Source organism: Schistocerca gregaria, chromosome X (assembly GCF_023897955.1).
Source record: "Schistocerca gregaria isolate iqSchGreg1 chromosome X, iqSchGreg1.2, whole genome shotgun sequence".
NCBI classification, from domain to species: domain Eukaryota; kingdom Metazoa; phylum Arthropoda; class Insecta; order Orthoptera; family Acrididae; genus Schistocerca; species Schistocerca gregaria.
Genome location: NC_064931.1, coordinates 506,532,647 through 506,551,855, shown reverse-complemented (window position 1 = coordinate 506,551,855; position 19,209 = coordinate 506,532,647). Strand labels below are relative to the sequence as shown.

At 36.6% G+C, this 19,209-nt stretch overlaps 1 protein-coding gene across 6 annotated transcripts in view; it reads right to left on the bottom strand.

The window, feature by feature from the left end:
- Positions 1-19,209, bottom strand: part of LOC126297383 (phosphatidylinositol 4-phosphate 5-kinase type-1 alpha) — a gene marked incomplete in the record, with an annotated part of 309,051 nt that overhangs the window by 253,815 nt on the left and 36,027 nt on the right. For all 6 annotated transcript variants that reach the window (XM_049988111.1, XM_049988110.1, XM_049988114.1 and 3 more), the window contains 6 exon segments: positions 2,312-2,392; positions 2,482-2,616; positions 10,098-10,262; positions 10,405-10,557; positions 14,568-14,816; positions 17,360-17,488. In XM_049988111.1, coding sequence (XP_049844068.1) covers positions 2,312-2,392; positions 2,482-2,616; positions 10,098-10,262; positions 10,405-10,557; positions 14,568-14,816; positions 17,360-17,488 — 912 coding nt within the window.

Here is a 19,209-nt window from a genome sequence, read left to right as displayed (position 1 = left end):
GGCAAAACCCATAGACAAATTTTAAATTTACTGTCTGACATAAGAATGTGTAGAGCCTTGAAACACTGACATGAAGACTAGACGTGACAACAAATCCATCAAAATTACTGTATCAGTGATTAAGACACTGTATATGTTGCACTGTCAAGATCCACAAAGTCATTAAGAAATAGAATATAATTATATAATATGGGGATACACAGAAAGATTGATTAGAATGGCTCAGCTGTAATATTATTCTCTTTTCTTCATATACAAAATTTATTTTCCATTAACAGCTGGGCTCTTGATATTACACATGAGCAGCTGCAATGCATCTTTCAATGGAGTTCCACCTTACACAATGGCTGATCCAGACTGTGGAGCATACCCACGAGAGACTGATGAAGTTCCCCAAATCTGAAACTGATCATATTTCAATATACGATCATTAAGAACACAACCATTATTGGGAAACAAATTGTGAATATGGAGGACCGAAGAATTTTATAAGCTCAACAGAAGAAATATATTCATGTAACAGTCTGTAGCACATCAGTGAGCTTTGTTAAGAGTCATAAGTCACTATGGAGTGTACTATACATGATTCTAGATATACAATGTAGTAAAATGCCACTCCATCCACATCTCCTCATGTACATAAGGCACACAGCATGGACGCCATTGTAGCCAAATTTGTTCACTGCTCCGGTCAGTCCCACAGATTTTCAAAGAGGTTCAAATATGGGGGCTTACTGAGTCTCATGACATGTGATTGCTCGCGTCTTTCTCATTCCAAGTAGTTACCATTTTGCCCATTGGTTGTGAAGCATTTCAAGTTAACAGTGACTTCAACCAAAGGGCCCACTTCTGCATATCCAAAATGTGTTTTTGGACACCACACTCTACACAATAATGAAATTCCCTCTGGTATGTTCATTAGGAAATTACAGCACTTTCTATATCATCATTACATAATTTGGGACACAAGTCAGCAGTATCCTTCTGACACAATAGTCCTTAGTTCTGATTTGTACAGCTTATCCTTGTGAACTGGGATGTTAGCTATTGGCCGGATGTCTATATGGTAGAATGCAACTACTGATCTGCTAAATTTGCCACCCTCTTCAGGGGATGATGTTTAGTTATTTCAAAGTTAATGTCTTCCTTTTGTTACCCGGACACAACAGCTTTGCACAACTTTTAACACAAAGTAAGCAACTGTGCACTGTGTACACACTGCACACTAATCTACATTATCGAAGTGGCAGGCTCTGGTCCACTTTACTGTACATTATCTGCTGTTACTATAACCTTGAATATATCAGGCCACAACGTGTCCTAAGATAATATTTGTAATGGAACATCATTGCAAAAAAATAAATAAATAAATAAATAAAAAATAAAAAAAAATCTGGGAATGTGGGCACGTAAACCTAAAATAAACATAAACCAGACCTAAAATTAAGGATACAGCTCATTTCTCAATTTGTGAGGTGCAGACATGGTCTAGATCATTGAATGTGCACTGTTTCCTGAACTCTAAAAGAACCACTGGATAATTCACCCCTGGTATCTCAGGAACCATGCACTGCACAGTAAGAAGTACAAAGTTTTGAATGCAGGAATGGTGCCACACTTTACACTATGTCAAATTTTACTTTTCTTTTTGAACAAGATGAAGAAGGTTTGCATCAATGGCAATCCAGCAATTGTGTAAGAACGCCTTACCAAATAGACACTAAAAATTGGGGTTTGGACAGCCACCAGTTAAGACTCACTTCTCATATTTCAAATGAGAACAGACAGTATTGCAGTATGGTGAGAATATTTTGCAGAATCAAACTCCCACCATTTCCCTACAACAGCTCAATAATATTACACATCATTCTCTAGAGGCTATATGAAATCTGGACAAAATGAAAACTATTTTCAACAGAGGACAACAGCTGTTACACGATCCGCTTACAGCCCAACCACTAGACATTTTTTGTAATTAGTCATGGGAGAATGGTAGAATTCTGGATAATGCAATGCCTTCATAACATGGAGAAATGTAAGTTGCAGAAGTTTGTCCTATCTCACACTGAACTAACATTTTGTGCCCTGTCCATCTTGCACTGTGCAGATGGCATCACAATATCATCTGCATTTCCTAGTTCATGTTTGGTGTTGGCTTTGTTTATGGTGGGTAGTTTTTTGTCTGTGCAATTGTTTCCATGCCTATCAGAATAATTTATTAATATATGATTTTTTTTTTCAGAACACACACACACACACACACACACACACACACACACACACACACACACACACACACCATTTTGCTTACCGCCTTCTCCTTTGCTGCCTGATCCAAGTTATGTATGCCAACCAACAAACTATAATCCATTATTTTAAAACTTTCCAGCACCTGAAATGTACAAATCATATGAATATTAGTTTCTGACATGCCCTCAAAACAAAATGACCACTAAATACTTCAAAATTGAGTCTACTTACTCTACAATCCCTCTGAATTGTCTTAACAAGGGCTGCATATGTATCTGCTTCGAGTCCTATCCCCTCAGGGTGATGTTCCATAAAATCTAAATCCTTAAATGTTGGTGAACTCTTCTGTCTTTCACTTTTAGATGCCTATGATGAGGAAAAAATAGTATACATGTTTTTTTTTAACACATCATTGTGCATACGTCACATTCTACAGCTCACAACTACTAGCTATCTACAAATATTTACTTCTTTACAGTAAATATATTAAGTCATTTCAAAATCTACAACAGGGAAATTGTTCATTAAAAAAGACATCTAATCAAGCCATAAATTTCTTTCCCAGATCCATTCCTGTTTCTATTCCATGACGAATTTCTGGTTCAGTTTACCATGACCCATTACTTTCCATATTTGTGCAGCAGAATTCTCTTTCTGAATTTCCCTGAACATCTGTTTTAGCCTTCTGTCCCTTGTAGCTTATTTACAACATTTGGTTTCATTTATGTGCTTGTCTGTCTACTGCTCAACACTTCCTGTACACGGCGAGTGGTTGTCTCTACTTGCACCTTTTTTTCACACTACTTAATATACAAATGAATAAACTTTTGCACAAATACAAAAACAGACCACACCAATACTTTCTTTTACCAAATGTTTTAGATCATGTACTACAATTTTTATTACGTAATGTTACTTCACCCTAGACAGAAAAGCTATACAAGCATTTACCTTTAAGGAAACCGAAATGCCACTACTAAATTTCATTTAATATTAGTGGTGTGGATGAGCAATTGCTGAACAATGGACTCAAAATGGGTATGGTACTTCATCCAAATACAAGGTGCATTTGCTACACCATCTGGCCATTCTTCTACCAGGGGGATTCTGCAGCAAAGCACTATCTTTCCATATCTTCTCAAAATACATGTTTTGTCTAATAAGCAGCACTGGTCCACTATCCCAGACTAATTACTGCAAGTGCTCTTTTTCTCTTCTTTAGGGCCAGCAGCATAATATACGTTAGATAATGACACAATTATTAGTAAAATGCACCACAATAGCTGCTTACAATAACTAATATTTATTCGCAACATACTTATTGCATTTATCGCCACTTGAAAGTATGTCTAGGCTGATCTGACATCCATATTATGTTGCTAGTGAACCATGTTTTAACTTCACTGTTTTGATAAGATGGTAATTTAAGTAAGTATATTGAAAATATGCCTGACAGCAGTTTGACATTTTAACTCTTTCAATGCTGTATGTTTACAAATATAGCATTGTAAGAGTTGAACTACCAAACTGATGTCAGACATATTATTTTCAATATATTTACATAAATTATCATCTTATCTAAACAGTGAAAGTTATGACAGTCCACTAACAATGTACATGGACATCACATCAGCTTAAACATACTTGAAATTTGTGATAAATGCCAAAACCGTCTGTCGTGAATAAAGATTAGTTATTATAAGCAGCTATTCCGGTGCACCTTACTAATAAAGAGTATGTGTCATTATGTGTCTCCTTGGTAATGTTAAGGAATGTTTTATGGGTAGGGTGTGGATCCTGGCAATTCAAAATGGTGCACATGGATAATTTCACACACTTTTTAGAAGTACAGGAAATCACAAAGAGCCAGATATAGCTATAAACTGGATGGCAAAGAGTTTGCAATCATGATTCTTCAATAGATGCTTATATTCTGGCTGCCCTGTGAGCAGTTATGAAGGTAGAAATTGATCTAGAGCAGATCAATATTTGAATGATTCTAGTTTCTTTTGAAACAAAGTTTTGAATAGCATACTCTTACATACCTATTGTGATTGCTATCCCATTCTGAAATGTACTTGTGTCACTATGCTCACTTGTAACGAAGAAAGTGCACATCATTCTTTTGCTAACAGCCCTAACAAACTTTACTCTCACTGGATGATCTGAACATGACTGCCATTTTCATTTCCAGATCAAACAGGCTTGGTTGCTTCTGTCACAAGTTATGATGGTGGGCATTTACAACAACTTGCCAACCCATCGTTCACCTGTCTTTGTAACTATAAATGCTGAACTTACGATTCCTAGTACATAAAACATGGTATCCATCTACTGCTATACTTTGCAAGCCACCTTGCAGTGTGTGGTGGAGGATACTCTGTTTATCACTGTCACTTCCTCCCATTTCTGTTCCAGTCATGGATAGTTTACAGGAAAAAACAATTGCCGGTAAGCCTCTATATGGGGTCAAATCTCTCCAATTTTATCTTCATGGTCTTTCCGAGAGATATGTAGGAGGAAGCAATGTATTTGGTGACTCTTCTAGGAGTGTACACTCTTGAAACTTCAACAATAAACCACATCATTTGGCAGAACACCTCTCTCTTGCAGTGCCTGCCACTGGAGTTTGTTGATCATCTCTGTGATGTTTTCATGATTACTGAATGAATCTGTAATAAAATGTCCTCTTATTCTTTGGATCTTATCTATTTCCTCCATCAGTCCTACCTGGTATGGCTCCCAGATTGACAAGCAATATTCAAGTATTGGTCAAACAAATGTTTTATAAGCTACTTTCTTCACTGATGGACTACATCTCCTGCAGATTCTTCCAATGAATCTCAGTGTGGAAAATGACTTATTAATGATTAATTTTATGTGGTTGTTCCAATTCAAATCAGTCCACGTGCATAATCCTAGGTATTTCATGGAAGTATCTGCCCTCAGTGTTTTTCCTGCAGTTTTGTAATCATACAATAAGGGCTCTTTCTATGTATTCACAATATATTACATTTGTTTATGTTGAGGGTCAATTGCCACCCCCTGCATCAAGCATCAATTCTCTGCAGGCATTTCTGCATTTTGCTACAATTTTCCACCACTGCGACTTCCCTGTATACAACAACATCACCCGCGAAAACCTCATGGAACTTCCAACATTATCTACCAGCTTATTTACATATTTTTTGAAAAGTAAAGGGCCTTTAACATTTCACTGGGCACACTGTAAGTTACTTTTATGTCTGAAGATTTCTCTCCATTCAGAATAACATGCTGTGTTCTGTTTTCTAGAAACTCTTCAATACAATCACACAGCTGATCTAATGTTCAGTATACTCATATTTTGTTCATCAGGCTGCAGTGCAAAACTGTATCGAATGCCTTCTGGAAGTCATGGAACACAGCACCTACCTGGACACCTGTATCTGCTGCTTTCTGGGTCTTGTGGGTGAGCAGAGCACACTGGTTTCACAAGATCATTGCTTTCGGAACAAATGTTGGTTCACACAGAGATTACCAACCTCCAGAAATATCATAATAAGCAAGCATAGAACATGTTCCAAAACTCTACAACTGACTATCGTCAGAAATACAGGCTTCTAGTTCTGTTCACCTGTTTAATGACCTTTCTTGAAAATGGGAATGATCTGTGTTTTTTTCTTCCAATCATCAGTGACACTTTGTTTCTACAAAGACTCATGGTACACTGCTGCTACAAGAGGGTCAAGTTCTTTCACATATTTAATGTAGAATAATACTGGTATCCTGTCAAGTCCAGTTACCTTCCTTCTGATGAATGAGTTTGGTTGCTTTTCTACCCCATGGACATTTATTTTGATATCAGCCATTTTGCTGTTTGTGTAATGATTTGAAAGAGGCACTACAGTGCACTCTTCCTCTGTGAAACAGTTTTGTAAAAAGGCGTTTTCTGAGACAGCCTTTTTACAGCCTTTATTGTCACAGTGTGTGTGGACAGATGGCTTCAATCCATTTACCAATTTAATATAAGACCAAAACTTCTTAGAATTTTTTATCATGTCACCACTGACAAAATTTTACTTTCAAATTCGATGAATGCTATATACATTGTTCTCTTTACGCTAATTTTGGGCTTGTTGAACTTTTGTTTGTTTGTGAGGCTTTCAATATGTTTAAATTTGCAATAAAACTCTCTTTGCTTCAATAGCAGTTTTCTAATATGGCTGTTGAACCACAGCAGGTCTTTTCCATCCCTCACAACTTTGCTTGGCGCAGACATGTCTAAAGGACATTGTACAATGCTCTTGAACTTAGTCCATTAGTACTCAATGTTGTTAGAGATGGTTATGAAATTTTCATGCTGACGGCTAACATAATCTGAAAAATGCCTCTTGTATGCTGTAATGGCTTGTAATCACCAATTTCCTTATTCTATGCTGAGTCGAAAACTTTGGATCTATTTGTTACTAACAGATCTACCATGTTACCTTCACAAGTTGGTTCTCTGACTAATTAAATGCTCAAAGTAATTTTGGATAAGACACTTAGGGCAATTTCAGACAATTCTCTGTCCCTACTACCTGTCCTAATCACTCGAGTCTCCCTATCTATAGCTGGTAAGTTAAAATTTCCACCTAAAACTATGGTATGACCATGAAGTTTATGGGAAATATTCTCAAAGTTTGCCCTCAACTGCTCTGCCATAACTACTGCTGAGGAGGGGGACCTACAAAAAGCATCCGATGACCGTGTTTGATTCACCCTTAACACTTGTCTTCACCAAAATTATTTTGTATTCAGAATCTGTACTAATCTCACTAGATGACAACATATTTTTTACTGCTATAAACACATTTTCAATAACAGCGTTCAACCTATTTTTGCAATAGACAACCCACATCGAATTTACAGTTTCATTGCTATTTACTTCTGGTTTTAGCCAGATTTCTGTCTCTGGTAATATGTGAGCATTGTTACTGTTTATAACAGAGATTAATTCAGGGGTATTTCCATTGATGCTCCTGCAGTTAACTAATACTATATTAACATTTTCTTCCTCTGATCTGCTATGACATAGGCAACTCTGAACTCATAAGGCACCTTATCAGGATTGTGGAAGGGTTTCGCTACTCTAAAATAAACCTGCAGGTGCACACTACACGTACTCTGCTACCCTAGTAGCCACTTCCTGCGTGTAGCGATTCCTGACCTATTAAGGGGAATCCCACAATTCTCCACCTGATAGCGGAGGTTGAGAGATTTACATCGGACACTGTAGCAGAATTTGTCTGAGCCTCTGGTTTAGACCTTTCACTCTATTCCAGACCAGAGGATCACAATTGGTTCCAGCAAAGATGTGGCACAATGATAGCTAAGCTTCCACCCAACAAGAGAGTCACAATTTGCAACTGGATGCACCCAGTGTGCTCAATCACTGCCAGCAGAGTCTCCTCCACATCTTGGACGAGACCCTTTGGCAGGCACACAGACTTCTTTACTGATCTGCCCACTATTTTCTTGAGGATCTCCGTCACCCACTTAACAGTGGAGCTCCCAATGACAAGCAATCCCACCCTCTGAGCTTTTACGGACCTCTCAGGAAGATTGGCACCAGTGGCAACGGGCATGGCGTCCTGTGCTGGCTCAGATGTACTCTCAGCAGCAGGCAGTACCTCAAACCTGTTTTGAATACCCACTTTGCCTTCTGCCCAGAGATTTGCAACCCTGCCACAGTTCGGCATAATGTGTCGACTGGACAGGATGAGCAAACCCGAAGATGCTGTAGTATCAGGGATCCCAGGAGATGCTACAGACTGAAGTGTCAAAGCATTCACCTCAGTTGCCCCAATGCCACCGCAGCCCAAAGCAACAGTCTGAAGCTTGTTGACCATGGCCAACACAGTTTCCACTCTCTATAATCTTCCTAACTTGAAGATTACTGCAGTACCCTGTTATCTGCAGAGTACAGTGAATGTGATGTTAGCTGTAACATTCACGATCATTCACTTAACATAAAACAGAAGGGTCCTGGAAGTACATTTCCCAAAGTGCATCACTCAAGGCTCTGGTTTGCAATCAAATCTAAGTACACATTATAAGTTTCAACAATACATCATAATAGATGGCGATATTTTTTTTTTTTTTTTCTCAAAGTATGACAATGGAATAGAACCATTTTCCTTTTCGGGATTATAATTTGTTTTCATATATCAAATAATTTTACAATATTTAAGTAACTTGTACATCGAACATGAGCGTGTGGATTTATGTACAGTTTATTTGTGGAATATTTTGATGGGAAGAGCAACACCCTACAATATTTATATCATGCTCTGCAGTACTTTTTCAACTTTATTTGCTTTAACTGGTACTAAGCGCACACAAATCAGAGTCAATCATTGCTACTACCCCCACAACAGTATATATCCTCATTAAATACTCAATTTTTCACGGGACTTGACTTCTGATCTCTCACAATTTATTTTTATGAAACAGTAGAAAGTTTGATTTTGATAAACAAACAACAAAGTATTATTTTCAAGTCTGCACTAGTCTTCCCTCATTAAGTCTATGAGGATAAATTGATCCATCCAATCACAATCTGTAACTTCATAATGGCCAATAACTTATGTAACAACCTGCAATTTTAGAAATTCTATGACACCTTTTTCTTTTCCTTTAATGAGCTGTGTTCAAGGTTCCCACTCTTTTGAAATAAACCTGTAATGGTTAACAGGCTATTAATTTAATGGACTTTCAGGCCAGTTCCTCCCTCACACAATTCCTAATTTATCAAAACATTTTAAAGTATTATTTGCATTAATTTTAAACAGCTTTCTACACTCTGTCTTACAACATTAATAGAAAGTTCACTGTACTGCAGTAATCACTTGTTCATGTACCACTTACATGAAATGACATGCTTAATGCCTCATGCCTCCTAACTGAAACTAGTTCAACTTTGTACTTCTTATAAGCAAAAACACTCTACTACATTAATCACAAACATAAAGCAATGTGGTAGGCACTGCAGTGAGTAACGAATAGACTGCTCAGTTTCACCAAGCAATTAAACTTAACAGACTGCAAATAACATACAAAGTTTTTCCAGCTATTTTATGCCTGTGTGTAAGTATTTGCTTCACTGTAAAGAACAAAATTGGAAGTGTCTCACACATAGAAAAATGTATTCTACAAAACAAGTACAGTCACATTGAGCTCAAGCAGGTGGTCAAAAATATGACTCATTCCTTTATTATCTTGCCTTAGTATCCCACTGACATCATCCTTGGCACCTGGATGGGATATGAGGATTCTGTTAGATAGCTCACCAGCTTACCAGACCTAGAAGCTACTCGTTTCCCTTGTAGGACTATCTGGAAAGTGTCAAATGTTCCCAACAGGTGCACATATTTCAGGACAGTCTACTATGCTATTCAAGTAAAAGCCAGATTTACAGAAGGGTGTATCAATCTGTGATGGCACTTGGAGGTAATTTCACAATGGTTAATAGCAATCACTTCCAACATGTACCGCAAAATTTATGTTCAGAGAAACTGTATACTGTAACAGAATAATCTATTGTAGACTCATTTTCATTCCCAAACTTATGGTGTAGGTTTTGGATTCCTCCTACTTGTCATAAATAAGTAGTTCATGTTTGCAATTAATATTAAATTTTACACTTTACAAACCAACAGCTTCATAACGTCCCATTTGTCATTATCTGCATAGAGATAGTCATAGAATATATGAAATGACATTTTCTTGGTATATGCAGAAATTACAGTACCATAAACTAAACAGGACTGTGTCAAAGATTTGACAACACTACATCACAGACATAATTTGTGGGTTATACTTACTTTTCTTTTGTACGTTGAGCCTTTTAAGTCATACTTTTGGTGAAGTTTAATAGATGAAGGGAGCAGGTTGTTCATAACTATTAGTCTGACATTTTTAGAATTACACTGATAACAATAAAGACCAAAAAATTTTGGTAATAGGGTCCGAGGATTCTGATTTAAGTTCTGGAACAGAAAATAAATGTAATATTAATACTTAAACTGTCAAAGAAAACAAGAGAGAGAAAACATTTAACTTATTAACATGTGAAACACATGAAACCTATAATACAGACTCCCAAGTAAAATATTCATTAGGTTTTACTACCATGTAGTAGCCGGGAAGTAATTTCTGAAGAAATTCGCCTTCTTTATGTTGCACAGTTTTAATTATAAATTCATCATCTTCAGTGAGATAGAAGATACTCCCACTTGCTCCTGGATTGGACAACTCCCGCAGAGGGGCACTGCACATTGATATCTGGAAGTAGTAAATACAAATCCAATAATGACAGGTATAACAGTAATCACAGTTCTATGAATCATAATCTGTGTGTAACTGTCAACAATAAAAATACAAACAGTGACAGGTGTTCTGTAAAATAAACATGAAGAACAATCACTTCATCTTTCTAATGCCGCCCCCCACCCCAACCCGACCCTTCTCCCACCCTTCTCTCTCTCTCTCTCTCTCTCTCTCTCTCTCTCTCTCTCTCACTCTGTGTGTGTGTGTGTGTGTGTGTGTGTGTGTGTGTGTGAGAGAGAGAGAGAGAGAGAGAGAGAGAGAGAGAGAGAGAGAGAGAGAGAGAGAGAAGACTGTCCAAGACTTCTCATTTAATGAATGGCTGGATTGGTAGCATCTGTCGTCGTATTGCTTTCCCTCACTCATCTTGCAACATGTAAATAGTACAATCAAGTCAACACAAATGTTTCAGCATCAGAATATTTTGCTTTTAGCAGAATATTTCTCTTTTAGTAAGATCTTCCCTTCAATTGCTTCAAGTACATCCCTCTTAACATACATTTTAGTTGTTTCACTGAATGCATATTTTCAACTAGTTTTGTTCACAAGTACCATAGCTTGGACTGCCAGGTCATTTTTCCTGATCTTCAGCCTTTTAATCCTGTAACTTAGAATTAACAAGGAGGTGTCAAACTCTTAACATCCAGTCAGCACTACAGTCATTAGAGACTTCAAGTGAATAGTGTCAGGGGAACGAATCTGCCATGCCTTCATTGATGGAAACAGTCTACCATTTGCCTGAAGGGATGTATACATGATACGTCTAGAGCTTGATGACCACTCCAATAATAATTGACTCTCACTCCTCCAAATACAAGTTCACCGTCTTAAACATTGACTACATGACTCAGTTGATGTAATAGCCTGGAAAAAAATGTTGGAACCAACATGCTATCGTCAAACCACAAACAACGTCCCAGTACAAATCTGCTGCCATTCAGAGAAACAATTTCAGAGTTTCAGCTGCCAGTTACGGCTAGGATGTTACAATGCATCTGCATTCTCTTCCTAACTCTCCTGTGCTTGAGAAAGTACTACCACTGTTTTCATAAATCTCTGGCATAGTCAAAATAGCAAATAAAACTCTGAAGAGACTAAGTACAAAACCTGTTAAAATAGCATCCACTATCTCCAGTTTACACTACCATTTACCAATCCAATCAAAATGTAAAATGATAATCATTGTCTTCATTTCAAATACTTATATAAACATAGTTGAATCTGGAAATCCAACTCAGGAAAAGTGTGGCTAGATGATAACATACAACAAAGCTAGACAAGCCAACCTTACTGAGGAAATTACTATCTTCTCCCCAACTAGTTAGAAAGTAGACCAGGCATTTCACAAAACTTGAAAATCTGTGACCTATCTGTCTCAAAATTGGTTTACACAATGGGAACATCAACTGGTAAAACTAACCACTGCTCTTGTTTGAATACAAAACAAAACATCTATTTAGGACACAAAAATCTATTAAAATATGACATATTGAATATGCATACCAAAAGCTTTGTCGCAGCCTCACCACTGATGCAGGAAGTTGTACCTCAGTAGGCTACGTCTGATTTGTATATGTGTGAAAAGACTGTTTGCCAACTTACTGGAAGGAAGTTCACCACAGGTCTTAGCATCATCACTAGCTGCATCTTGCTGTTTATCACTACCCGTCATTAGACTATGTGTCTCAGTTATGAAGGGACAGCAAGTACACAGAAAGCAGGTTGTGTCCCTGAATTTTCATATGTCCTGGTGCCCAGAAGAATGAAATCACCTTCCTCAGTCTTTATTACTAAAGGTAGGAGTCATGGATGTTCTGGACTTTTTTTTCTGCAGTGTGAACACACTGTAAAATCTGAGAGGTGCTCTGGGAGACCAAACCAATCAGGAAAAGCATGGTATGAAATGCTAGTAATTTTAAACACATAAGAAGTAGTATACCTAATGCACCATAATGAGCTATTATCAGAGAGAAAGTAGTGGCTCTACGGCCTCAGTAAAGGATGGTTGTTGGAATGATCCTCTTGCACCTTTGGCCAGCATAATCCCGTAATGGACAGTGTCAACGATGACTTATGAATGTCTCACTTGTCCATAAACTTCTGGTCAACATTCTAGTTAGTTTCATACAAAAGCATTATTACACTGGAGAAGAAGAATCCCACTTGTTCCCCAAGACCTGTGGCTAAAGTATGGCAACATGTGGGGATCTTGTCATCACATTAGTTGAAGGTTTCACTGTCAGCTTGGAGTCAATAAAGAGGACCAGAAACATAGCTGAAACTTTAAGAATAGTGTCATCAATTTGTAGCTAATTTGTAGATATGCAACTGGTTTGATGAATATCTGAGTACATTGAGCTAACCAGTAAATGCTCCACATAAATTACATAATGTTGGGGTTTCCCCCATGAAAGCATAATAGATCATTTAATGTTCTTAATATGCAAAAACAATTTACCAGATAGCATCAGCAACACTACAGCATGCTTCGCTGACAAGGCTGAAATCTACAGCACAGCATCAACATTAGACCATCCTTAATAAGGAAATACAGAAGACTTGGACAAAATTCCATTCTGTGTAATATATAGAACCTCTCTTAGTATGAAAAATGCAAGATAATGTGCATAACAAAGACAAACAACTCAATTGTACCTGATTATAAGATTATTGGTGAACTTCTGGAACATGTCAGAACATTTAAATATATAGGGGTAATACTAAGATGCAATATGAAATTGGATGGCCACACAAGACCAGTAGTAGCAAAGACAAATGGAAGATTTACATTAGCTGGAAAGATTTTGGGAAAATGCAGTGGATTTGCAAAGGAAATCACTTACAAGACAGTAGTGTGACCAGTTCTGGATTTTTATTCCCATGTTTTGAGTCTTTATCAAACAGGCATGACAACAGACATAGAATGAACTCAGAGAAATGCTGTTAGAATCTTAACAGGTTGGTCCAGTACCCATACAAAAGTGTAACAGAAAAGACAAACTGAAATGGGAATCCTCAGAAGAAAGACAGTTCATTTCTTACAAAACCCTTTCTGGTAAATTTATAAAACTGTATTCGAATACCACCGTGTGACCATTAAGCTGCCACCATTGTACACTTCACGTGGAGGTCATGTAAATAAGACATGGAAGATTAGGCTTCTCCAGAGGCATATACAGTATCATTTTCCCCTCAATGCATGAACAGGATAGGACAGAACAAAGCTGGAAAAGTTAGGTCCACATATTTTGACTCTCATTAGATTAATATGTTAAGGACTATGAATAGTTATAATATGCTTAGATTATATTAAGAGATAGATTGAGACTTGAGATCAGCTTAGTATAGAAGGAGATGGTGTCATTTACCATGATCCAAATATGCAACATGACTGTGGCACAAGATCTGTAGACTCCATACTGAATAAACTCACATACTGCACATCAACATGCAGTTTGGGAATCACTTTGCAAGATCGTAATCGTTATATCACCTTTCTGCGCACTTTCACTGTTAGTTTCAGACATTATGTTGAATAAAATATAGAAGCTGTGCAGCGTCAAATTACACAATGAAATTAAATCACAAATGTTTTGTTACCAACTGCAACAGACAATGGTATGCAGCACACAATGTAGCAGAACAATAGGAAAGAATAGAAGAAATGGGCAATCTCATTTTCTGATCCAATCATTCACTCTGTTATTCTAATCAAGCTCTAGTTTCCTTTTATCTTCATTTACTTTGGAAAAAAAAGACAGTTGCACTTTTGAAGTTAAAACCATGATGGAATTCACTGTAAGGAAGCTGTTCTATTAAAAGACACCAGACTGAACAGTTATACCAACTGAGCAGAGCTAAGCTATCGGAAACACACAAGGCAATTAACACCAAATGCAGCACTGCAGTTGTTAATCTAAGAAAAACAGGGCAAAAGCAATATTACATAGCTTTATCACTAAACTTACCAAAAAATCATCCGGTTGAATGCCAAATAAGTCTCGAAAATATCTAAATGCTATTGGTGCGTATGTACGAAATCTGAATTCAGAATAATGATGAGCAGGGGTGTGATTCGATCCCTCCGATGGAAAATTTGTAGTTTCTACAGTCATAAAATCCTGCATTAGTAAGTCTCGTTCTGGTTTAGATGCCAAACCACCAACTGCGTGCTGAATTCCAAGTTGGATAGACCCCATGATCTGGGTTGTTTGTATCTAAAAAGTAGAACAGTTAGAAAATCAAAAGTTATGCATACAAATGACTTCAGATAATTGTCATAATAATCATGACAGATTCATTAAATACTAGTTACTGCAAAACATATTGCTCTTTGCAAGAAATTTGGTCATAATGAATTATGAATAACTAAATAAATCAATAAATAAACAAATAAATAAAGTCTGGGACAGTCTGAAAACGCACTGATGGCAATAAAACAAAGTTCAGCGATGATATAAACAGTTCAACTTAACAACTACATGCCTAACTGCAAGCTATGTTCCTGATGTTGTTGACAAGAGTGATAAGATGTTGAAAGAGCCCTTCCATTTTACTGGGAACATTTTGAGAAAGTGAAAGGAAAGCGAAATCACACCATTTGATTGCCTCATTTAATGGGCACAACACAGCTATAAAAACTCCCATTTTGCACTGCGTTGCACATTGATATGAACATTCCCAACATATCAGTGCATACATATTACTGCTCCCCATTAATAACAGATCTGTGCCCTATTCAAGAGCACAGTTTTCATTTTTCTGAACAGTTCAATGCAGTCAGTTTTACAAGCTCTGCACAATGTAAACATCAGTAAACCACAAAAAATATGGAACAAACGAGGAAAAATGCTTGACAGTACTTATTCTATCTTTCTCCTTACTTCACAAAAACTACCTACACATGTGATGGAAGCCCTTTTACATTTTGATTTGCCATAGATTATATTACACATGTCTCACAAACAGTGTATCAGAGTCTGTTGATATAATGTTTGTTCTATTAATTATTATGATATTTAGCATACTATTAACAACAACAAAAACAGAAACAACAACAATCTAAATTATACAGTTCAGAAATTCAAGTATCCTGAAGACATTCAAACAACAGACTAAGTAAAGAAACTAATGCCATTAGAACCTGAAAGATTAAGACTGTGTGCCAAATGTCCAAGGACATCTATAATGAAGCATCAATCTCTATTAATGCCAAAATAGGGCATTGTAACACTGTGATAATGCTTTCATGCCCTAAGAGCAGCAGAACAGTTTTACTTTATGTTGGTGAAATAGGGAAAATACATGAAAAACAAATAAACAGAAAAATCATTCAAAAATTCTGGGGCTGAAAACAGATGAATATGGGAAATACAGTGTGACCCATAAGGAATGGTCAATATTCATGGATGTTACAGGAATGATACTTCAATGTAAAAAAAGTTTAGTAAATATGGGCTCTAAAAGGTGTACCTGAAGAGCTGTGAGCACCTTTTCACTAGAAGATTTGTGTTTCACTATAAGGTGTTTTAAAATCCATGTTCAGTAGACTTTTTTTGATTCATGTGATCATACTTGCCACATCCCTGAATACTGACCATTCCTCCTGGGACATCCTGTATGGACCTATGCTAAGGAACAACAAGGAACTCTATAGAAAATTATTTTATGTTGAAAATGCACTCACTTATTACATTTGTGAAATACTGTCTAATGATGATCAGCACTATTTGTATGATTTTACTATTACAGATATGTATTTTATTTTTCATTGGTGGCTTTTAGCTACAATTTTAACATACCTCTGCAACATTATCTAACCAGTACAATTATTGATTCTTCTGAAAAAGACTACTACAGACATTGAAACGGAGGTCTAAGCGTTTGACTAAGTCTTTCAATTTCTGCAACTGATTGGCTGTATTTCACTATATCCTCATGGAGATTTCATTCTACAGCTGCTGCATCCAATCACATTCAAAATTTCAAAATATAATGCAGAATTAATATTTGTATTGTATTACAGTATTTACGGTGGAAATGAGTGCCATGGTGTTTAATATGAAAACAAAAAGAGATGAAAGTACGCATCTACACCAAAATTTATAAAAACAGTTACTTATTAAATGAAGGAGAAATGAAATGGGGGTAGGGATTGACAATTATGAATTCTATATGGTGAGATCAATAAATATCATTTTAAAAGGATACACGTGAATAAATTAATTACATTTTTTGTCGTTAGACATGATTAAGTCTTGATCATACAAAGGAGAAACATTAGTTTAAGTTGAGAGCATTGCACAGTCCATGACAAAATGTAAACACTTTGCACTGATTTGTAATGCAAAAAGTTAATGTATTGGCAGAAACCAAAACAAAATAATTAATGCGGTTTTGGGAGACAAAAACATAGCTGCAATAATGGAAGGCGAGTATAAACAGTTAAGTCCCTATGGAATAAAACTAATGTACTAAAATAAAGCAAAACAATGCCTGAAATTCAATAAATCAGAAACACAATACAGTGGACTAAAACTCTTTTCATATTCTCATACTTTTCAGTGCTCCGCATTCTGAAATTCACTTTTGTCTAACACTTGGCAGATATTAAATAAACTGTGGGCCACATTCAAGAAATCACATACTCCATTTTTCCTTATAATGGTACTCTGTTTATACATTTACTTGACATTTTCGTGGTTATGGTACACTTATTACAGAAACAACATTTACTTTTGGCTTAAATCACATAACTCACCTTTTTGTATGTAATTTCTCCACCAACACCAACACGCCTGTGTCCGATTTTTCTCTCTCTTTCTGATTTATGTCGGCTAATTCCAATGGAAGGTTTGGAACTGCTCGTACCGGCAACCTCCGATGGAGGCTACAACCCACAAGAAAATATAATTAGTCAAATGTTATAATACGTTTTGAAATGAGAAATAAATGAAAATGGTGTACAAGCTGACATCAAATACACTTACAAACTTCAACACTGTCCAATGAATACAATTATTCACAACTGAGGAAGAGAAATAATCACCAAATGGTACCACTACTTTTTTTAAGACTGCACTCCTGTTCCAGTACACATTTGAAAAGCTATAAACTGATATGTGTAATGAACTCGGGATCTTGATGATAAAAATAGAGACCTGAAAAAAATCTGTAGCTACTAGTGATGATGGAGGTCGTAGCCGAAGTAGTAGTATACACAACAACAAGGGGGATGAATTAACTGCTTGTATTAATTAATAATGGATTTGCAAAATTTGGTGTAATTACTTCAACCAACATTTACTGTAAAATGTCAAAGTGGTTGAGAAGTAAAAAAATCATGAAGCAAAGACAGTTGTTTCAATACAACAATGGTCTGCCCAAGTGCACATCAAAATTTCTACTCAAAAGTAAACACAAATGAACAAGTCACTTGAACACTTGGCATATATCATCATTAACTGTGAAGAATATAAATAGTATGCACACTTCTACACTTGCTACCTCATTTGTATTTACATATTACTCCATTTGAACACACTACTGCACACAGCAGAGTTTGGCAATGGCAGGGTCAATGAACTACAACTTTTTAATGTTTTTACTGAGAAGTAATTGCTGAAGTTCACTGCAACCACATGCATAACTTTCCTAACATCTGTCTCAATGAGAATATCTTTCTCCAATCACCAATCCTTAACTAGATGGATAACATGCTGGTCTATTGTGATCTTCTCTGGATGATTTGTTTCCTCATTTTATTAACAGAAATAAGAAATACTGAGCCCACTGACACACTATGTGCCCAAAAACCTCCACATGTCTAGCGCTGTTTGTTTCAAAGATGTCAATGCTTTCATCTTCAAGGAAAACTTTCTATCTATCTGACAGAATAAGGCCAAACAGTAAAATGAGAAATTCAGGCCCTCACATAGGTATTTGTCCATCTTCATCACACTTTCTGTAAACTGGAAGATTAAATAACAAAATACTGGTGCACTGTACCTATAAAGGCTTGTAGTGTACAAATGTAGATGTAAATGATCCATTGTGAAAGATGAAGGTTTCAAACAAATGCCTATGTATCAAATGTCAAGAATCTTTCTGTTTGACTTCTTTATCCATCAGATGTAATGAGTCATATTTCTGTTCTTATTTGGGGTTTTTCAGTCAGTCATCTCACTGCCAGCCACTTAAAACTGATGGTACCTAATCAGCTAGAAGTATTCCATTCAATAACCACAGCTCTATTTATGTGTTGATACTTCTTATCAACAGTCCTAATCATAATAGCAATTATCCTCAGTTACTAACTAGTCTAACTGGGTTTCTCAAATTTCTTCAGCATGGCTGTATCAGTATCTTTTTGTTATTTGATTCTGTTAACCTATACACTTAAAGGCCCATTTCTGTTTTATTCTGTGAACACAGCCTCTCACTATCAGAGCCTGTTGCTTTGGCACTTGTGCAATGTTGTACATAGTCCATCCATCATATACACACAACAAAAAAAGTTCTGCATCAACCCAGTTCGCAGAACTTCTGCAGATAACGTTGACTGTGGATACTGCATCACAGACACAGTCCTTTTGACTGTTGTGAGATGTC